Here is a 22,845-nt window from a genome sequence, read left to right as displayed (position 1 = left end):
AACACACCAGGAGTAGGCAATTGGGGAAAGCTTTCCTTTTTCAAGCAATGGAATGCTGGTTGTCTCTTACCATGCATTTCAGCATGAGAGGTGAAAAGCAACTTGATGAAATAACATCAAAACAGACTTAGCAATTGATGCCAAACGTACAAAGCAGTATAGCATACTGCAGCGTTTCTCAAGGTTTCTGGGCCAAAACTCATAGTAAGAAATCTGTCACTTCAAATCATAACCCAACACACACACACACACACACACACACGCGCGTGCACACACACACATGCACATGCACACACACCCGTCAAGCAGAAGATTCGTACATGATGCACATTGCTTTCTTTTTTTAATGTAATGCTATACTATTCCATTCCCTTTTTAAAATGCTACTTGTGAACTGCATAGTGTTTAAATTCTGGTTCTATCCACTAGCTGTGTGACTTTGTACAACTTGCTTAACCCCACGGTGCCTCAATTTCTGCCCCTGTGAAGACAATAATAACGTTACCAATCTTAGAAGGTCTTTGTGAGGGTTAAAAGAATTAACACGTGTGATATTCTTAAATAAGAGCCTGGCATATACTAAGTCCTTAATAAACATTAGTTAACAGTAATAAAGTGAGATGTTCCTACCTTCTGAAATTTACAGCTGAGTTTTCATTTGCAAGATTTCACTTGGAAATGGATGGTTCCATTTCGATCTAACAACATACTTGTTTTTTGGAATAGGTATCCAGGTATATACATTACATATTCCAAAATAACTGCTGATCAATTAGAACAGAAATGATTGTACCTGATTATCTTGATTTTCCTTAGAAAACTGGCTTACACAATTAATCTCCTACTAAGGAAAAAAATAAATAAATCACAATAGCACAAAAAAATCTTACTAATACACCAAGGAAGCCCTGGTACTGAAACACTCAGCCATCATAATTTGTTTTTATGGTATGACATTTTGTAAATATATTCTTGTCCTAATTATAACTTCTTATAAAGAAAAGACAAAAAAAATGTTCTTATCTCTTCCAAGGAGACTGTCAAAATATAAAAATCAGTGTGTATTTGTAAAATATGGATTAATGTCACTTCAAAGTTTATGCATGGTTAGATCTGTCTTCTCATCAGTCAGAATTTCAGACTAGTGATGAAACAACAGGGAAGGTGGAGAAAAAAAATCAACTTCAAAACTGATCTCTACTTTTTTCAGCTTTAAAGGAATAAATTAAACCATTATGTTAAATGAGGAGTTTCTCAATACAAGGAAATATTAAATTTTCATTGTGATTTTCAGACTAGACATTTTTTTTGCACTGCCCCATTTAGACTTTCTTTTTGAAGAGAATGATCAGAAACATAATACAGAAGAAAGGGTGTTGATTACATTAATTCAGCTTCAAAAGAGAATTCCCTGTGCAACATGGAAGAGATTACCAAATAAAATTGTATCAATGCTACTAAAAGTCCTCTGAAAACCAGCTTTGGGAAAATTAAATGGACATAAACACACATAAATAATTCAATGCATTTTAAAGCTAGTCAGGCTATATTATCTTAAGAAGGAGGGTAAGCTCTGTTTATATTTTAAATTAAGCTTTGCACACGTTTCCTTTGATTTCACAAGTTTATTTACACAAATAGTAATGTTTGCTAAATGTATACTATGGGACAAACTTCAATATAATTCTATTATAATCGTTTTTCATACAGATATAGCTCATTTTATGTATGTGATGCATTCCTGAAAATATGTATATAAACAGATATTTCAAAATGGAATCATACTGTAAACATTAGGCAGATTTTAATACCAATAGGAATGAGACACATTTTATAAAGTAAACAATGTTATACATGGAAAGCATGTATCAAATACCTGATATGCTTATTTCACTTAAAATAATTCAGTTAATTCCAAACTCACTTATTTCCATGAATATGTAATGAAAACAATTAGTAGTAGCAGAATTCCATTTTCATGAACTTGAATGACTTTTGTAGCATTTGAACTACTGCTGCTTTATAGGAAAGGAGATGCTGTAGGTTATGTGGTTGAGTATTAGAGCTCCCTACTTCTCCCCAGCTCTGATAATCGCACTACTGTTGGCTAGCCAATTAAGTGCTGTTCAGCTAGTGTTGAAAACACTCTTTATAAATTTTCCTTCCTCAGCACAAAATACAACTCTTTCACAAAATCTCTTATAATATAAAAATGGATACTACTACAATTAAACACACTAAATCACAAAAGTGGTATTTTTATGTCTTTGTATAGTGGATATGGACATTTATAGATAGAGAATAATGAAAATAACTCTTTTGCTTTGGCTTTTGAGCCCCTTTTTACTTTTAATCTAATAAAATAAAAAAAGCAAAATTTCTATTGCTTGTCTAGTGGGGCATAAAAATAACCTTATTTATCACATACAGAAGATAAGTTATAAAGACATGAATTAAAACAGTGTTTTACACACCTAGCAAAACTATTTGGCAAGTTCCTTAGAAACAGCTGCAACATACAAATAAGATTCAATTTGAATAAAAGATTCTGTTTACTTGGCAAATAGTAACAGCATTTTGCTGATACTATTTCATCGGATTCTCATAATGAAAAAATTCATAGGACCTACTTTAAAAAAATTGTTTTGAAGGATTTCTTCTGGTCATGTAAGATTTTTAGTGGAATAGAGAACAAAGATGAGGGTCAGAGAACGGAAGCTTTTGGCAAGGAAGTAGTAAGACGAGGTGATAGGGTTATGGGAGTTCTTGTTCAGGTACAGTGATGGCAGAAGAGAGCAATACAGCCATAGCAGAAAAATCCAAATAGCCTCCCACTTAGCACCATTGCTACTGTTCCACCAAGATATAAACATGCACCTTGTCCACAATCCATCCAACTACTCACTGCATCTTAAAGAGCCTACAAAAAGTCCTCTAGAGCACAAAACATCTTAATAAGTTATGTGCTTAAATGGAAGTCCAAACTGAAGGACTCGGCTTAAACAAAAAAAGGCAATTCTTCTAGATGTCTAGAAAGGTTATATATTTATTTTGTGAGGCAAATTTTACATTTTAACAATTTAATGAAAAATGAGATCTTTAATTTCACTTACATAAAATTCAAATAAAGGATAGTAGGATATAATAGTCTGAGAATTAAAAAGCTGTCCAGTTTTTACTATTGACCTACTGCATGGCTCACTACACAAGTCAAACTAATACAGTCCTCATTTATTAGACAAGAGAGCTCTACAGATTCCAGTGAAATACTACAGGGTCTTAGAACAAGTACAATACCTAAATGTAAGTAAGGCTTTCCTTTAAAAAAAAAAACCAAAACACATTTATCCATTTATTATTTCTCATAGTCAATGGGTCACCTGGGAAATTCTGCTGATCTGGGCCACAGTTGGCTGCTCTTGGTTGTGCTTGCTCATATGTTCGTGGTCAGCTGAGGGCTGGCTCGTGTAGGATGGCCTCAGCTCACACAGCTCAGCCATCCTCCAGGTGTCAGTCCTGACCCTCCCACTAGTTAACCTGGGCATGTTGTTCTCAAGGTGATCAAAGAAAAGTAAAAGCAGAAACATGCAGGCGCTTTTTCAAACCTCTATTTTGTGTCTAGTTTACTAATTACCTCTTTTTCTCCCCTTACTGGCCTTTTTATTGTTTTTGTTTTTTAAGTGTTATAAAATATACATAACATGAACCTTACCATTTTAACCACTTTTAAGTATAAGTTCAGTGGCATTACATTCAGGCTGTTGGCCAACCATCACCACCTTCCATTTCCAGAACTTGTTTCATCTTGCAAAACTGAGACTCTATACCCATTGAAGTCTCCATTTCTCCCTCCCCCCGGCCAGGCCCCGGCAACCACCATTCTACTTTCTGTCTCTATGAATTTGACTACTCTAAATACCTCACATGAGTGAAATCATACAGTGTTTGTCCTTTTGTGAATGGCTTATTTCACTTAGCATAATGTCTTAAAGGTTCATCCATATTGTAGCATGTGTCAGAGGTTCCTTCCTCTTTAAGGCTGAACAATATTCCACTGTATATATGTACCACATTCTGTTTATCCATTAGTGGATACTTGGACTGCTTCCATCTTTTGGTTATTGTAAATAATACTATTATAAATATTAAAATTGGTATACAAATACCTCTTCGAGTCTCTGCTTTTATTTCTCTTGGGTATATATTCAAAAGTAGAATAGCTGGATCTTAGGGTAATTCTATTTTTTATTTTGAAGGAACTGTCATACTTTTTTCCACGTCAGCTTCACCATTTTACAGTGCCACCAGCAGTGCACAAGGGCTCTAATTTCTCCACATCTTCACCAATACTTGTTATTTTATGATTATTTATTTATTTTTTAATTAAAGCCATCCTACTGGCTGTGAAGTGGCATCTCATTTGGTTTTGATATACATTTTCCTAACAATTAGTAATGTTGAACACCTCTTCATCTGCTCATTGGCCATTTGTATAACTTCTTTGGAGAATTGTCTATTCAAATTCTTCACCCGTTTTTGAATCAGGTTGTTTGGTTTTTGTTGTTGAGTTTTAGGAGTTCTCTATATATTCTACACATTAATCCCATATCTGATAGTTAATGTGCAAACAGGGCTTTCTTTTGAAAATGAAAACTCTCCTTTAAAAGTGAAAAAGGATTCAGGATATTCTGTTTGTTGATAATTCAGGACAGAAAAGGAAAATTCTTAAAGAATACCTGATGATATGAGAATATACTTATAGAAAAACCAGTGTGTGTGTGTGTGTGTGTGTGTGTGTGTGCATAAAACATAATTATTCCTTATTGATATGTGGTAAATTAGAGGTAGTTTTTGTTATTTACATGTTTCATATTTTAAAATTAAAAACAGACTAACTTTAACAAGTTTTTAGAACTTGGGAGAAATGTCATGTATATTTTATTATTTAATTCATTTAACACATTTATTGAATGGCAGGTCCTATACTAGGCAAGGGAGAAATAATGGTAAACAAGAACTCTATCTTTATGAACTTTAGTGGAGCACACAAGAAGAACCAAAACAAGTAGGTAGAAAGATATGTAAAAATGCATGATATTTTAGGTGCTCTGAAAGAAAGAGAGGAAGGAAGGAATCAGTAATGGTCTCTATAAAGACGTGTTGTTCCTAAAGGACTGAGACAGTCAGCCACTCACAGAGCAAGGAGATGAACGTTCAAGGCAGAGAAAGCAAACTGTGGAGTTGGGAAAGATTCATTCTGCATGCAGTGATAAGTCAAGAAAGGTTTAAGCACTGAATTTATGGAATTCAAAATTACATTTAGGGCTTCCCTGGTGGCACAGCGGTTGAGAGTCCGCCTGCCGATGCAGGGGACACGGGTTCATGCCCCAGTCTGGGAAGATCCCACATGCCGCGGAGAGGCTGGGCCCGTGAGCCATGGCCGCTGAGCCTGTGCGTCCGGAGCCTGTGCTCCGGAACGAGAGGGGCCACAGCAGTGAGAGGCCCGCGTACCGCAAAAAAAAAAAAAAAAAAAAAAATTACATTGAAAGAGGATCCATTCTGTTGTAGTGAGGAATGGCTCAGAGAAGGGCAAAAGGTAGAGGAAAATCACTTAGGAGACACAGAACAGTGTGGGGTTACTTCTCTTTTTACAAGAGAGCTGGTGAGAAGTTTCCATGATGTTCTTCGTATCTTTTATCAAGTACTGACACCCTTAGAAGAAGTTGATATTTGGGAATAATATCTCCTTAAATGTATATGAAGAAAAAAATATAACTGTTAATATTTTTAACTGTCATCAAGGTTACCATGTATATTAAATTTTTCTAATTTAAATTTGAGAATAATGAAAATACATTTAAAAGACAAATATATTAAAGTTATAATAATATTAAAAATATTTTTTAAATATGATGTGAAAATAAAGATAATCACTTGAAAATTTTTATATTCAACATAGTGATATTTCAGATGATTACTAAGAAATTACCTTGGACAAATCTCTGAAGTTACTTGGCAAAGTAAGATCCAGTTCTTCTGATTCATAATTAGTAATGACCCAGGGAAACACTGGGTACTGATTTAAGTCATTGTAACTCCGTCCTGGAAGAGGAAAAAAAAGTCATTCTTAATTTAGAAGAATGAAATGATAAACATTTCATATACTAAATGTAACAAGAACAACAATTTTTGAGTGCCAGACATTGTTCCCAGTGCTATCCATTCATGATTTCATTTAATTCTCACAATAACCCTATGAAATTGGTATCACCCTCGTTTTACAGATAAAAAAACCGAGGCACAAAAGTTTATGTAACTTGCCCCAAATCATGCAATTACTAATGGTTGAACTACATTCAAATCCACATACTCTGTACCCACATCTTATAAATTACACAACTATTTTTTATTAGTTAAAAGCCTGCACCAAATAAAATAATCTTCATTAAGAATTCAAAAAACAATTTGCAATCTCATAGAGTTTCTCAAAACCAGAATCCTTTCTTTGCCATTAATTAATCAACCAACCAATCAACTGATCAACCAAGTTCAAGTGACTTCACCCCTATGGGCATTCACAGTCAACTGTAAAATCACCAGGTTGCTCTTAATAACTCTGAAATTTCTGTGACAGCTTTCAAATTCTATGCTCCTTTGAACATAATGCACAGCATCATAGATGTTGCTTACTCCATTCCCAAATGCTGCCACATACTCTTCTATGCTTCTTCTAAACTAATGACATTCAACGACACATTCAGGTCTACTAAAAATATGAATAAAACAAAGAATGAGGTAGCCCATCCACGTAGAAACAGCAGTTTTCTGGATATTACCCCTTTGGGAGGCAGCATGGTAGATGACATCATTGTTTCTGTAGTAAAAATGTTGGCATTTGACTCCACGATTTTACTAGTCTATAACCTATTTTTACTTAGATTTAATGTGAACAGACTCTTATGGCTAAATTACAAGGCAAACAAGGATATTAATACTGGTTGAATTCCTTTCTTACAGTGTATTCTATCATCTCCATTCTCTTCCTGTTCTCAAATATATACGGATATCAAATCAATATACAGCTGAGTATTACAGTAGCTCTCGACACAAATTCTTGGTATCTAAGCCTCCCTTATGATTGGATGTTTGGTTGTTTTTATAAACATCTTTATTGGAGTATAATTGCTTCACAATCGTGTGTTAGTTTCTGCTTTATAACAAAGTGAATAAGCTATACATATACATATATCTCCATATCTCCTCCCTCTTGCGTCTCCCTCCCACCCTCCCAATCCCACCCCTCTATGTGGTCACAAAGCACCGAGCTGATCTCCCTGGGCTATGCGGCTGCTTCCCAATAGCTATCTATTTTACCTTTGGTGTATATGTCCACGCCACTCTCTCACTTCGTTCCAGCTTAGCTTTCCACCTGCCCATGTCCTCAAGTCCATGCTATACGTCTGCGTCTTTATTCCTGTCCTGCCCCTAGGTTCTTCAGAACCTTTTTTTTTTTTTTTTTCAGATTCCATATATATGTGTTAGCATACGGTATTGGTTTTTCTCTTTCTGACGTACTTCACTCTGTAAGACAGACCTTGGGTCCAGCCACCTCACTACAAATAACTCAATTTCGTTTCTTTTTATGGCTGAGTAATATTCCATCGTATATATGGGGCATATCTTCTTTATCCATTCATCTGTCGATGGACACTTAGGTTGCTTCCATGTCCTGGCTATTGTAAATAGAGCTACAATGAACATTGTGGTACATGACTCCTTTTGAATTATGGTTTTCTCAGGGTATATGTCCAGTAGTGGGATTGCTGCATCGTATGGTAGCTCTACTTTTACTTTTTTAAGAACTTCCATATTGTTCTCCATAGTGGCTGTATCAATTTACATTCCCACCAACAGTGCAAGAGAGTTCCCTTTTCTCCACACCCTGTCCAGCATTTATTGTTTGTAGGTTTTTGGATGATGGCCATTCTGACCAGTGTGAGGTGACACCTCATTGTAGTTTTTTTTTTTTTTTTGCGGTACACGGGCCTCTCACTGTTGTGGCCTCTCCCGTTGTGCAGCACAGGCTCCAGACGCGCAGGCTCAGCGGCCATGGCTCACGGGCCCAGCCGCTCTGCGGCATGTGGGATCTTCCCAGACCGGGGCACAAACCCGTGTCCTCTGCATCGGCAGGTGGACTCTCAACCACTGCGCCACCAGGGAAGCCCCTCGTTGTAGTTTTGATTTGCATTTCTCTAATGATTAGTGATGTTGAGCATCCTTTCATATGTTTGTTGGCAATCAGTATATCTTCCTTGGAGAAATGTCTATCTAGGTTTTCTACCCATTTTTGGATCAGGTTGTTTGTTTTTTTTGAAATTGAGCTGCATGACCTGCTTGTAAATTTTGGAGATTAATCCCTTGTCAGTTGCTTCATTTGCAAATATTTTCTCCCATTCTGAGGGTTGTCTTTTCATCTTGCTTATGGTTTCCTTTGCTGTGCAAAAGCTTTTAAGTTTCATTAGGTCCCATTTGCTTATTTTTCTTTTTATTTCCATCACTCTAAGAGGTGGATCAAAAAAGATCTTGCTGTGATTTATGTCAAAGAGTGTTCTTAGGGCTTCCCTGGTGGCGCAGTGCTTGAGAGTCCGCCTGCCGATGCAGGGGACACGGGTTCATGCCCCGGTCCGGGAAGATCCCACATGCCGCGGAGCGGCTGGGCCCGTGAGCCATGGCTGCTGAGCCTGCACGTCTGGAGCCTGTGCTCCGCAACGGGAGAGGCCACAACAGTGAGAGGCCCGAGTACCGCAAAAAAAAAAGAAAAAAAAGAAAAAAAAGAAAAAAAAAAGTGTGTTCTTACTATGTTTTCCTCTAAGAGTTTTATAGTGTCCGGTCTTACATTTAGGTCTTTAATCCATTTTGAGTTTATTTTTGTGTATGGTGTTAGGGAGTGTTCTAATTTCATTCTTTTACATGTAGCTGTCCAGTTTTCCCAGCACCACTTACTGAAGAGGCTGTCTTTTCTCCATTGTATATGCTTGCTTCCTTTATGAAAGATAAGGTGACCATATGTGGGTGCGTTTATCTCTGGGCTTTCTATCCTGTTCCATTGATTTATATTTCTGGTTTTGTGCCAGGACCATACTGTCCTGATTATTGTAGCTTTGTAGTATAGTCTGAAGACAGGGAGCCTGATTCCTCCAGCTCTGTTTTTCTTTCTCAAGATTTGCTTTGGCTATTCGTGGTATTTTGTGTCTCCATACAAATTGTGAAATTTTTTGTTCTAGTTCTGTGAAAAATGACATTGGTAGTTTGATAGGGATTGCACTGAATCTGTAGATTGCTTTGAGTACTATAGTAATTTTCACAATGTTGACTCTTCCAATCCAAGAACATGGTATATCACTCCATCTGTTTGTATCATCTTTAATTTCTTTCATCAGTGTCTTATAGTTTTCTGCATACATGTCTTTGGTCTCCTTAGGTAGGTTTATTCCTAGGTATTTTATTCTTTCTGTTGCAATGGCAAATGGGAGTGTTTCCTTAATTTCTCTTTCAGATTTTTTTCATCATTAGTGTATAGGAATGCAAGAGATTTATGTGCATTAATTTTGAGCCTGTTACTTTACCAAATTTATTTATTAGCTCTAGTAGTTTTCTGACAGCATCTTTAGGATTCTCTATTATGTCAACTGGAAACAGTGACAGCTTTACTTCTTTTCCAATTTGTATTCCTTTTATTTCTTTTTCTTCTCTGATTGATGTGGATAGGATTTCCAAAACTATGTTGAATAATAGTGGTGAGAGTGGACAACCTTGTCTTGTTCCTGATCTTAGAGGAAATGGTTTCAGTTTTTCACCATTGAGAATGATGTTGGCTGTGGGTTTGTCATATATGGGCTTTATTATGTTGAGGTAAGTTCCCTCCATGCCTACCTTCTGGAGGGAGTTTATCATAAATGGCTGTTGAATTTTGTCAAAAGCTTTTTCTGCATCTATTGAGATTATCATATGGTTTTTCTCCTTCAATTTATTATTATGGTTTATCACACTGATTGACTTGCGCATATTGAAGAATCCTTGCATTCCCGGGATAAATCCCACTTGATCATGGTGTATGATCCTTTTAATGTGCTGTTGGATTCTGTTTGCTAGTATTTTGTTGGAAATTTTTGCATCTATGATCATCAGTGATACTGGCCTGTAGTTTTCTTTCTGTGTGACACCTTTGTCTGGTTCTGGTATCAGGATTATAGTGGCCTCGTAGAATGAATTTGGGAATGTTCCTCCCTCTGCTATATTTTGGAAGAGTTTGAGAAGGACAGGTGTAAGCTCTTCTCTAAATGTTTGATAGAATTCGCCTGTGAAGCCATCTAGTCCTTGGCTTTTGTTTGTTGGAAGATTTTTAATCACAGTCTCAATTTCAGTGCTTGTGATTGGTCTGTTTATGTTTTCTATTTCTTCCTCATTCAGTCTTGGAAGGTTGTGCTTTTCTGTGAATTTGTCCATTTCTTCCAGGTTGTCCATTTTATTGGCATATAGGTGCCAATAAAATGGCACCTATATGAGGTGAGATCTCTCATGATCTTTTGTATGTCTGCAGTGCCAGTTGCTACTTCTCCTTTATCATTTCTAATTCTATTGATTTGAGTCTTCTCCATTTTTTTCTTGATGCATCTGGCTAACGGTTTATCAATTTGCTTATCTTCTCTAAAAACCAGCTTTCAATTGATCTTTGTTATTGCTTCATTCATTTCTTTTTCATTTATTTCTGATCTGATCTTTATGATTTCTTTCCTTCTGCTAACTTTGGGGTTTTTTTGTTCTTCTTTAATTGCTTTAGGTGTAAGGTTAAGGTTGTTTATTTAAGATGTTTGTTTCTTGAGGTAGGATTTTATTGCTATAAACTTACCTCTTAGAACTACTTTTGCTGCACCCCATAGGTTTTGGGTTGTCGTGTTTTCTTTGTCATTTGTTTCTAGGTATATTTTGATTTCATCTTTGATTTCTTCAGTGATCTCCTGGTTATTAAGTAGCGTATTGTTTAGCCTCCATGTGTTGGTAATTTTTACAGATTTTTTCCTATAATTGGTATCTAGTCTCATAGTATTGTGGTTGGAAAAGATACGTGATATGATTTCAATTTTTTTAAATTTACCAAGGCTTGATCTGTGACCCGAGATATGATCTATCCTGGAGAATGTTCCATGAGCACCTGATAAGAAAGTGTATTCTGTTGTTTTTCGATGGAATGTCCTATAAATATCAATTAATTCCATCTTGTTTCATGTATCATTTAACGCTTGTGTTTCCTTATTTATTTTCATTTTGGATGATCTGTCCATTGATGAAAGTGGGGTGTTCAAGTCCCCTACTATCATTTTGTTATTGTCGATTTCCCTTTTATGGCTGTTAGCATTTGCCTTATGTATTGAGGTGCTCCTATGTTGGGTGGATAAATATTTACAATTGTTATATCTCTTCTTGGATTGATCCCTTGATCGTTATGCAGTGTCCTTCTTTGTCTCTTGTAATAGTCTTTATTTTAAAGTCTATATTGTCTGATATGAGAATTGCTACTGCAGCTTTCTTTTGATTTCCATTTAAATGGAATATCTTTTTCCATCCCCTCACTTTCAGTCTTTATGTCCCTAGGTCTGAAGTGGGTCTCTTGTAGGCAGCATATATACGGGCCTTATTTTTGTATCCATTCAGCCAGTCTATGTCTTTTGGTGGGAGCATTTAATCCATTTACATTTAAGGTAATTATCGATATGTAGGTTCCTATTACCATTTTCTTAATTGTTTTGGGTTTTTTATTGTAGGTCTTTTCCTTCTCTTGTGTTTCTTGCCTAGAGAAGTTCCTTTAGCATGTGTTGTAAAGCTGGTTTCATGGTGCTGAACTCTCTCAGCTTTTGCTTGTCTGTAAAGGTTTTAATTTCTCTGTTGAATCTGAATGAGATCCTTGCTGGGTAGAGTAATCTTGGTTGTAGGTTTTTCTCTTTCATTATTTTACATAGGTCTTGCCACTGCCTTCTGGCTGCAAAGTTTCTGCTGAAAGATCAGCTGTTAACCTTAAGGGGATTCCCTTGTATGTTATTTGTTGTTTTTCCCTTGCCAATTATAATATTTTTTCTTTGTATTTAATTTTTGATAGTTTGATTAATGTGTGTCTTGGCGTGTTTCTCCTTGGATTTATCCTGTATGGGACTCTCTGCGCTTCCTGGACTTGATTGACTATTTCCTTTCCCATATTAGGAAGTTTTTAACTTCAAATATCTCTTCAAATATTCTCTCAGTCTCTTCCTTTTTCTCTTTTTCCTCCAGGGCCCCTATAGTTCGAATGTTGGTATGTTTAATGTTGTCCCAGAGGTCTCTAAGACTGTCTGAATTCTTTTCATTCTTTTTTCTTTATTCTGCTCTGCAGTAGTTATTTCCACTATTTTATCTTCTACATCACTTATCCGTTCTTCTGCCTCAGTTATTCTGCTATTGATTCCTTGTAGAGAATTTTTAATTTCATTTGTTATGCTGTTCATCATTGTCTGTTTGCTCTTTAGTTCTTCTAGGTCCTTGTTAAACGTTTCTTGTATTTTCTCCATTCTATTTCTACGATTTTGGGTCATCTTTACTATCATTACTCTGAATTCTTTTTCAGGTAGACTGTCTATTTCCTCTTCATTTGTTTGGTCTGGTGGGTTTTTACCTTGCTCCTTCATCTGCTCTGTGTTTGTCTGTCTTCTTATTTTGCTTAACTTACTGTGCTTGGGGGTCTCCTTTTCGCAGGCTGCAGGTTTGTAGCTCCTGTTGTTTTTGGTGTGTGCCCCCAATGGCTAAGGTTGGTTCAGTGGGTTGTGTAGGCTTCCTGGTGGAAGGGAGTAGTGCCTATGTTCTGGTGGATGAGGCTGAATCCTGTCTTTTTGGTGGGCAGGACCCCGACTGGTGGTGTGTTTTGGGGTGTCTGTGACCTTATGATTTTAGACAGCCTCTCTGCTAATGGGTGGGGTTGTATTCCTGTCTTGCTAGTTGTTTGGCATAGGGTGTCCAGCACTGTAGCTTGTTGGTTGTTGAGTGGAGCTGGGTCTCAGCTTTGAGATGGAGATCTCTGGGAGAGCTTTCACCGTTTGGTATCACATGGAGCTGGGATGTCTCTGGTGGACCAATGTCCTGAATTTGGCTCTCCCACCTCAGAGGCACAGGCCTGACACCCAGTCGGAGCACCAAGACCCTCTCTGAATACTGTTACCTCCTCGGAAAGCTCAATACCAGGGTGTATGGAGCTTTTACACAGGGTCTCAGCAAGCAGGCAGTCCTGCGGTACCAGATTAGCAAACGTTCAAAAGCTTGACAATATACTCTGTTGGCAAGGGTGTGGAGAAACAGTCCCTCTTTTGCATTGCTAGTGAGAATGCAAAAGGGAATAACCAACAACAACTTTGTCAATATGTCTTCATCAACCAAATGAGCAATGCCAGTGTAGGACCTAGGACCACTCACTCCATGGAAGAATCCCAGGTTCAGGCAGGGGACAGGCAGAGTGCTGGTAATATCTGGATATTGCTTGACACTTTACAGACTGTTCTCAATGAATTTGCCTTCTCTGTTGAGCTTCAAAGCTTCCAAGATCTTGGCAGCTGGGAAGTGAAAGGCAGAGGGAGGGAGCGTGGGGCAGGAGCAGCTTCTGGGCATGTACCCATGGGAGTGGCTGCCTGAGAGACCTGGGAGCAGAGGGTAAATAGTCCCCCGATTGGACGGAGCGGAGCAAGGACTACAACCTGATTTGATGCTTTTAACATTTTATTTCACTGTATTCATCATGGGCTTGAGGTCTATTAGAATAACAGAGTTCTTCCTTGATTGACCTGGAAATAGTCTTAGGAAACATGAATAACTAGGACAATTTTAATTCAGAAGTGTTTATGTCATTACATATTTCTGTCAATTTTAACTTCTCCCAGAAAAAAATAACCAAACTTAAACAACAAAAAGCAGTCTATTTTGATGTCTCCATTCTCTCACATTTTCCTGATTGAGATGTTAGTAAACAGTAAAATCCTCTTCTTAGCCTATCTGCTTAAATAATCAAGTTTATTGTACCTACGAAAAAAAGAGTACGTACCTGCTCACTGTAAACAGACTTTTATTAAGTAAGTTAAATTCAATATTTAGTTACTGAACGCCTAGTGACTGTCTTTTGGGAAATGTGCCAGATATCATGAGAACCTATATGTATCACAGATAACACTGTAAAAGAAATATTAAATAACATGAGACTCCACCCCAGCCTCTAGTGTATGTAAAAACCATCCAAAACAAATTATTGATTCTATTCTTTAAAGAGAATATACAGGGGATATATTTAAAAGACACTATAGGCACACTAGAAGTTATTTGAGAGTAGACCATTTCATAAATGCTGTCCATAATTATTACACTGCATTCAATTTAGGTGTTAATTGATTTATCATGTACAAAAGATGTCCATTTAAACTTGTTACATAAGTTCCCTATCTCTCATTATTACTTAAAAATCCTTTCAGTCTCTAGTTATACAATCCCTACTAAATTCCACATACTGTTCAAACTTTCTTTATTCCTTTCCCTCAATGGACCCTCAGATGAGTATCTCCCTAACTGATGAATCTTAGACTTTTTCAGTGTAAGCCCTGAACTTCCAATTCTTCGTACTACGCCCTCTCTTCTCCACTTTTCCAACAGTGTCTTTACTCTCTGGGAGGTATGATTCTTCCACCTGAGCTCTTGAACAGGTCTCCCTCATAATGTGAATTGTTACTTTTCCTCTCTCTTCCTCTTTCATAGTTACTCTCCACTGCCTTAACTCACCCTCTCTTTACTATTACACAAGAAAACTGTAATCTACATCTAATATTCTCGTTTAATCGCGAACCATTCAGTCCTTATAATCAAACTATTTTGCTTGTTTTGCAAATAAACCCCTAGGGACTTCCCTGGTGGCATAGTGGATAAGACTCAGCACTCCCAATGCAGGGGGCCTGGGTTCGATCCCTGGTCAGGGAATTAGATCCCATATGCATGCTGCAACTAAGGGTTCTCATGCCACAACTAAGGAGCCAGCGTGCCGCAACTAAGACCTGGCACAACCAAATAAATAAAATAAATATTTTTTTTTAAAAAAAGAAAGAAAACAAACCCTTATAAAGTAACCCATAAGTCCTGAGATATTAAAGCCAAAGTCATGGCCTGTACTCACTCTTAATTCTCCCTTACCTCTCCATCACATCTAATACAGTGGCCAAGGCCTTTCTCCCTTTCCCCTTGTATCTCAAGACATTTGCTTCACCTTAGTTCTCCTCCTATTAAGTCTATAAACTCTGGGGTCAGTCATTCTCTTCTCTTCCTTAATAACTTTCCCTCTTTCTTTTTGTTATGCTCAAGTGCATTCCCCAGACCTTACCTCACTGCTTTCTGTATCACCTGGCTTGGTAATCTCAACTCTCTCTCTTGGTGATTTCCTGTCTATGCAGATGAAATCCAACGTCCTATCTCTAAGCTCCAAATACCCTCACTTAACCTATACTCCAACAATTCTTTTCTTGGATATCTTGATAGCACAGTAAAATCATCTTTCTCTAGATCGATTTTTTGACTTCTCCCTTTAATTGCACCACTATTTTCCTCATGATTTAGAGCAGAAGCCTGGAAGTCTTTTCTGACACATTTTTCTCATTTACTCCCAACATTCAGTTGTCTGCATGGCAAATGGTTTGTACCTTGTAAATTCTTGTGTTATCTTTTTTTGTTTGTTTGTTTAATTAATTAATTTATTTTTGGCTGCATTGGGTCTTTGTTGCTGCACGCAAGCTTTCTCTAGTTGCGGTGAACGGGGGCTACTCTTTGTGCCGTATGCGGGCTTCTCATTGCGGTGGCTTCTTTTGTTGTGGAGCACAGGCTCTAAGTGGGTGGGCTTCAGTAGTTGCGGCATGTAGCCTCAGTAGTTGTGGCTCATGGGCTCTAGAGCACAGGCTCAGTAGTTGTGGCACATGGGCTTAGTTGCTCCGCGGCATGTGGGATCTTCCAGGACCAGGGATCGAACCCATGTCCCTTGCATTGGCAGGCAGATTCTCAACCACTGCACCACCAGGGAAGCCCAATTCTTGTGTTATCTAATCCTTTGTTTTAATTCCTATTGTCACCTCTCTAATGCAGGCCCTCATTACTTTTTATATGTAATTGCTTCCTAACTTCTGCTCTCTACCTAGACTCTCTGCACCATAATTTATCCTTCATACTGCTTCCAACTTTTCATACAGTTCTGATATTACTCATTTGTTCAAAAACTTTCAAATGTTTCCCTGTAAGTTGACTGCCAATTCCTCAAACTGACAAAAAAAATCTTGCATAATGTCTCCAAGTACATTTCTCCAAGTACCTTTCTAGTTTTCTTTTTCATTATACCTTTATGAATATATATTTTATGTACACGCAAACACAAACACACACACATACTATACCATTAATTGTTCTTTAGCTATACTGCATTTCTTCCCATCTTTGTATGCTTGCTTATGCCTTTAGCTTTACATGGAATGACTCTATTTATACAAATACTCAAAATAATTTAATCATATCACTATTAATAATTTATCATTTGAAATACATCAACATGTGAGCTTAAATTACCTGCTATTGTGTTGAGAAACATCAAGTACTCAAAATTTGAAATCTCCCTATGTTGCCATCGCTGGGTCATATTAGAAGCTTTAAAAAGTTGACGAGGACTAGCTAATGAGATACGCCTGCAAGAAAAAGAATTTGATATAGAATCAAATTAAACTTAAGATTAATTAGATCAATAATAAATCATGACTTCTGTGCTCGTTCAAAATGGCATCTGTATTATTCTGAGACATTCTATTCATGTTATACTAACGAATGCTGGAGATGTTTCAATCTATAATTAATGGTTAAACGAATGATTTGGATGAGTCACAGGTCTATTATCCATATTCTATTCATCAAGATAAGCTGTCATTACAAAGCCATTATAATATCTAGGCTCCATAAATGTTGATTAATAACAGTATGATTAATAATTCACTGCCTTACTGATACAAAAGTAATTATAGTAACTAAGTAATACACATAAAATTGCATTCACATCTTTATCAGTTTAAATATTCATCTCTTAAAGACAGCATATTTGTACATTACAAATTTAAACATTATTTTTGTATACCCATTGTAATAGGGGAAAGAGGATCCCAGCTCCTCAGGTGTCCATTCGTGGGTTCGGATAAAGGTAAGGGAAACTATTATTCTTTTATACAGCCTAATAGTAGACCAAGTTTTCTGTTTTCTTAATGTAATGTGAGTAACAAAGGATACAACTGACCAATACTAAGTAGCAGTGGGAAATAGGTGGGAGGATTAATTACTACATTCAGAGCCCAGAATCTCAGAGAAGTATGCTGTCACAGTTCTTCCTACTACTAAGGACAAGATACATATTTTTTTCAAGCTTTATTTCCAAAGGTATAATTTACAGAACACAAAAGTTACCCTTGTAAGTGTACTATTCAATGATTTTTTAAAGTAAATTTCTAGAGTTGTGCAATTATCACCACATTGTATTCTGGAACATTTTAATCAACACTAAAACTTCCCTTGTGCCTATTTAGAGTTAATTCCTATTCCTATCCCCAGCTCTAGGCAACTATCAATCTACTTTCTGTCTCTATGAACTAGCCGTTTCTGAACATTTCAGATAAATGGAATCATACATCATGTAATCTTCTGCATCAGGCTTCTTCTACTAACCATAATGTTTTGAGGTTCATCAATGTGGCAGCATGTATGAGCAGTTCATTTCTTTTGATTGTAAATAGTATTCCATTGTATGAATAGAGAATATACCACATTTTTTAAATCCATTCACCAGTTGATAGACATTTAAATTATTCCAGTTTTTAGCTATTATGAAAAATGCTACTCAGAACATTCGCGTACACGTCGTTGCTGAACTTATGGTTGCATTTCTTTTGGGTAGATTCCTAGGAGTGAAACTGCCAGGTTGTCTGTTGACTTAATATTTATCTTTTTGAGAAACTGCCAAATTGTCTTCCATTATACATTCCAACAAACAATGTATGATGTTCCAAATTTTCCACATCTCTGCCAATACTTGCTATTGTATGAAATTTTTATTATAGCCATTCTAGTGAGTGTAAAATGGTATCTTATTATAATTTTAATGTACATTGTTGAACATCTTTTCATGTGTTAATTAGCCATTTGTTTATTTTCTTTGAGGAAATTACTATTCAGATCTTTTTTACCTTAATTGGGTTGCTTCTGTCCTATTATTGAGTTGTCAAAGGTCTTCATACATTCTGGATACAAGTCTATCAAATACATGATGTGCAAATATTTCTCAGTCTGTGGCTTATCTTTTCACATACTTAGTGATATATTTAAAGCACAAACATTTTAAATTTTGATTAAATCCGTCTTCTCAATTTTTGTCTTTTATGAATTATGCTTTTGGGTGTCACATGTGAACTCTCTGCCTACTGCAAGATGATAAAGTTTTTATCCTATATTTGAGAAATTTTTTAGTTTTAGATCTTAAATATAGGTCTATGACACACCTTAATTCTTATGAACAGTGTGTGGTAAGTGTTGAAGTTCATTTTCTTGCATGTGACTATCCAGTCATTACAGTACCATTTGTTTAAGGATTACCCTTTCTTCATTGAATTGTGTTGGCACGTTTCTTAAAAAGCCACTGACCATAAATGCAAGGGTTTATTTCTTTATTCTCAATGTAGTTTCATTAATTTATGTGCCTATCCTTGTATAAATAGCACACATTTTGATTACTATGGTTTTATGGTAAGTTTTGAAATCAGATAGTGTAAGTTCTGTAATTTTGTTGTTCTTTTTCAAAACTGTTTTGGCAATTCTAGATCCATTGTATTTCAGCTTCTCTATTTCTCCCAGAAAGTGTACTAAATTTTGACAGGGATGGTATTAAGTTTATAGATTGAGAAAGAATTGACATCTTAATCATATTGAACCTTCTGATCCATGAATATGGAATGTCTCCATTTATTGATGTCTGTCTTTACTTTCTAACAGCCGTGTTTTACACTTTTCATTGCAAAAATTGTACATGTCTTTTGTCATCTAGGAATAAAGACATTTCCCTTTCCAATCTGGATGCCTTTGATTTTTCCCTTCCCTTCCTTTCCTATCACACAGGCTTAGCACACATTATATATCAATATAATATTGACAGAAGTGGTGACAATGGAAGACATCCTAGCCTTCCTGACCTTAGGGGAAAAGCATTCAGTCTTTCAACATTAAGTACAGTGTATGTTATGTGGGTTTTTGATGGTTGCTATTTATCTGTTTGTAGAAATTCCCTTATATTTCTAGTCAGTTGAGATTTTCTAGTCATGAATGTGTGTTTCATTTTGTCAAATGCTTTTTCTGTGTCTACTGAGATGATGATGTGGGTTTTCTTTTTTTTGGTCCTGTATTCTATTAACTTCATGTATAACATTAATTGATTTTCACATTTAAACCAATCTGCATTCCTGTGATAAAACCCACATGGCTACTTTATAATCCTTTTTGTATACTGCTGGATTTGGTTTGATAATATTTTGTAAAGGATTTTTGAATACATGTTCATTAGGGATATTAGTCTACAGTTTTCTCTTGCTAGCTTGTTTTTTCTTGTGATGTCTTTGCCTAGCATTGGTATTAGGGTAAAGATGGCCTCATAGAATGAGCTAGAAAGTGTTTCTTCTTCCTGTGTCTTGAGGATGAGTTTATGAAAGATTGATATCTTTTCTAATTTATCTATTTGATAAGATTCACCAGTAAAGCCATCTGGGCTTTGACTCTTCTTTGTGGGAAGGTTTTTAAATTACAAATTCAATGGACCTGTTATAGGTCTGTTCAGAATTTTAATTTCTTCTTGAGTCAGTTTTGACAATTCTGTCTTTCTAGGAATTTACCCATCTCATCTCAATTGTCTTAATTTGTAGGCTGAAGCTGTTCAGGATATTTCCTTCTAATCCTTTTAATTTCTACATGGTAAGCAGTGCAGTCCCTTCTTTCATTTCTGACTTTGGTAATTCATACTATCTCTTTTGTTCATAGTTAGGCAGTTAAAAGAATGTCAATTTTATTGAGCTTTTTAAGGAATCAGCTTTCGTTTAATTGATCTTCTTTATTGTTTTTTGTCTCTTTTTCATTGATTTCTGCTCTAATTTTCTTTAGTCACTTTTTCCTACTTGTTTTCCATTTAGCTTCTTCTTCTTTTTCTAGTTTCTAAAGATGGAAGCTTAGGTTACTGATGTTAGGCATTTCTGTATTTCAGATATAGGTATTTAAAGCTATAAAATTTCCCCCTGAATACTACTTTAGCTGCATCCCATAAATTTTGATATGTTATAGCTCTCTTGGATACAGAAACCCAAATCACTGTCCTTCTCTGTACCATTGTAGGAGGAGTTGCTGAGTGCAGAAGTTACCAAAAGCACCAAGCGCTACTCTGAAGAGCTGCAGCAGCATGTCTGGAAACAAAAAAAAAGGAGCTCCCAAGCCCAGGCACTCTAAATGCAGGGAGGTATGTAAGGGAGAAACTGGTATAGACCATGGAGCAAGAAATAAAAGGAGAAAAAAGCCCTCCTACCACTCCAGTCACCCCCTATGGCCTAACCTCTGCTCATCCTAACCTCATCCATGTACTTCACACCAAGCTTCAGGCTGCAAGATAATATGATCTCCTGGTAGCTGTTATAACCTCTGATTATTTATGTGTTAAACTCCTTGATTAGTGTTCCCTTACAGAAAAAAAGCCTGAATCAAGTGATAGGGTTGGGCAAAACTAGTGAAGAGAAAACTAAAATGATATTGTAGGTAGAAACTTTGGGTTGGTTCAGTATGTTGTTATGGCTTATAACTGGTATTGATGTGTATATGCTTATACTGTCAAGTACTCATAAAGTGTCAGAGAATATTCCAGATCAAGAGCTACAGGTAGACGAGTGATAGTAGGATTAATTCTCCTGATATTTGCCAACAGTAGTAGGTCAGGATTTAATCCAAATATCTCTACCTACTCATGTCCTATTGACTGAGAAGTCAGAAGTCTCACACCTAAACCAGAATTAAGAGAGACAGCCCAAAGGCTGCAACAAAATTCAAGGGCCTGCTTGCCAACTAGAACTTGTTGATACTGAATAGACAAACACAACAATCAACCTCTGGCAGCCAAAAACTGCTGTTGCTACATGCAATGGCCTTTTTTCAGTCTACGTCTTACTGATTTTTCATCAAATCTTACCTTCTTGAAATACTCTCATTCTTTGGCATCACATTTTCCTTGATTTCCCATTTTTCAAGGCCTTTCTGTTTTTGTTTTGTTTTGTTTTTTCTCTTTCATTTACTTAACATTTAAATGTTGCATTTCCTCAGAATGCAGCTCTCATTTCTCCTGCCCATTCTATGTCTCTCCCCAGGTGAGTTCACTTCCTCTCAAGCCTTCAAATTTCATCTAAATGGTAATGACTCCCAATTACTACGCTTTTCATTTGCACTCTAGCCATACCTTCTTATATCTAACTTCCTATTCAACATTTCAGTCTAGACATCTCTCAGGGGTTTCAATTTCAACAGATCTAACACTAACCTTCTCCTTTTCAGTTCATTCACTTCTGCCCCCCAACCCCAACCATGGGGGGTATGGGAGGGTAGATGCATACAGGTACTCCTTCTACAGTGTTCCCCATCTCAGTCTGTGCTCCTGAGCAGTTCAAGCTGAAACTTGGGGAGACACACTGGATGCCTCCCCTTTTTATCGTCCTCCAAATTTAGCTAATCTCCAAGTCACAGAAATTGTATCTCCTTAAAGTCTCTAAACAAGATGTCTCTCTTCCTGTGATGACCTAGAGGGGAGGGATGGGGGGGGCGGGTGGGAGGGAGGCTCAAGAGGGAGGAGATATATGTTTACAAATAGCTGATTCACTTTGTTGTAAAGCAGAAACTAACACAACATTGTAAAGCAATTATACTCCCCCCCCAAAAAAAAGATGTCTCTCTTCAATGATACATTTTACTTCGATTTCTACAATAAGTTCCCGCCTCCAAACTGACACTGTCTTCCTGAAATCACTAAGTGCCTGTGATACTTGCCTTCCAACATTCCTTAAAACACTCGAAGTTTCAGGGCCTCTACACATGCTATTCACTCTTACAAAGGTTAGCTGATTCCAGTCCTTCAAATCAAAATTTAAAGTCACATAGGAAGACATTTCTGACCATCTTATCCAAAGCACTCCATCTCCACTAACCACTATTAAAATACCTAAAACATCTTTCCTTCACTTACACAGTTTTTTCTTTTATTTACATATTTGTTTAAATGTTTGTGGGCAAGATGATATTTATATTGTACATTACTGGGTGATTGATACACTGTAAGTGCTGAAGATCTATTTAACTGACTGACTTAATAAATTAAGACTTTCAGCTTTCATTAACTGTGGGAAAACATTACAAAGAGTTCCTAAGTATGACAACACATAAAACTCTTTTTAAAATAAACAGATAATCAGTAAGGACTTCCCTGGTGGCTCAGTGCTTAAGAATCCACCTGCCAATGCAGGGGACACAGGTTCAAGCCTGGTCCGGGAAGATCCCACATGCTGCAGCACAACTAAGCCTGTGCACCACAGCTACTGAGCCTGCGCTCTAGAGCCCACACGCTGCAACTACTGAAGCCCACGCACCTAGAGCCTGTGCTCTGCAACAAGAGAAGCCACCGTAATGAGAAGCCCGCACACCACAACA

At 36.8% G+C, this 22,845-nt stretch overlaps 1 protein-coding gene across 5 annotated transcripts in view; it reads right to left on the bottom strand.

Moving 5' to 3' along the window:
- Positions 1-22,845, bottom strand: part of LRBA (LPS responsive beige-like anchor protein) — a 727,902-nt gene that overhangs the window by 191,825 nt on the left and 513,232 nt on the right. For all 5 annotated transcript variants that reach the window (XM_033857307.2, XM_033857309.2, XM_033857305.2 and 2 more), the window contains 2 exons: positions 16,660-16,775; positions 5,990-6,102 (listed from right to left, as the gene is read on the bottom strand). In XM_033857307.2, coding sequence (XP_033713198.1) covers positions 5,990-6,102; positions 16,660-16,775 — 229 coding nt within the window. The remainder of the gene's footprint in view (positions 1-5,989; positions 6,103-16,659; positions 16,776-22,845) is intronic.

Source organism: Tursiops truncatus, chromosome 5, assembly GCF_011762595.2.
Source record: "Tursiops truncatus isolate mTurTru1 chromosome 5, mTurTru1.mat.Y, whole genome shotgun sequence".
NCBI classification, from domain to species: domain Eukaryota; kingdom Metazoa; phylum Chordata; class Mammalia; order Artiodactyla; family Delphinidae; genus Tursiops; species Tursiops truncatus.
The sequence above is the reverse complement of the archived record's forward strand: the minus strand, read 5'-3'. Positions and strand labels throughout refer to the sequence as shown.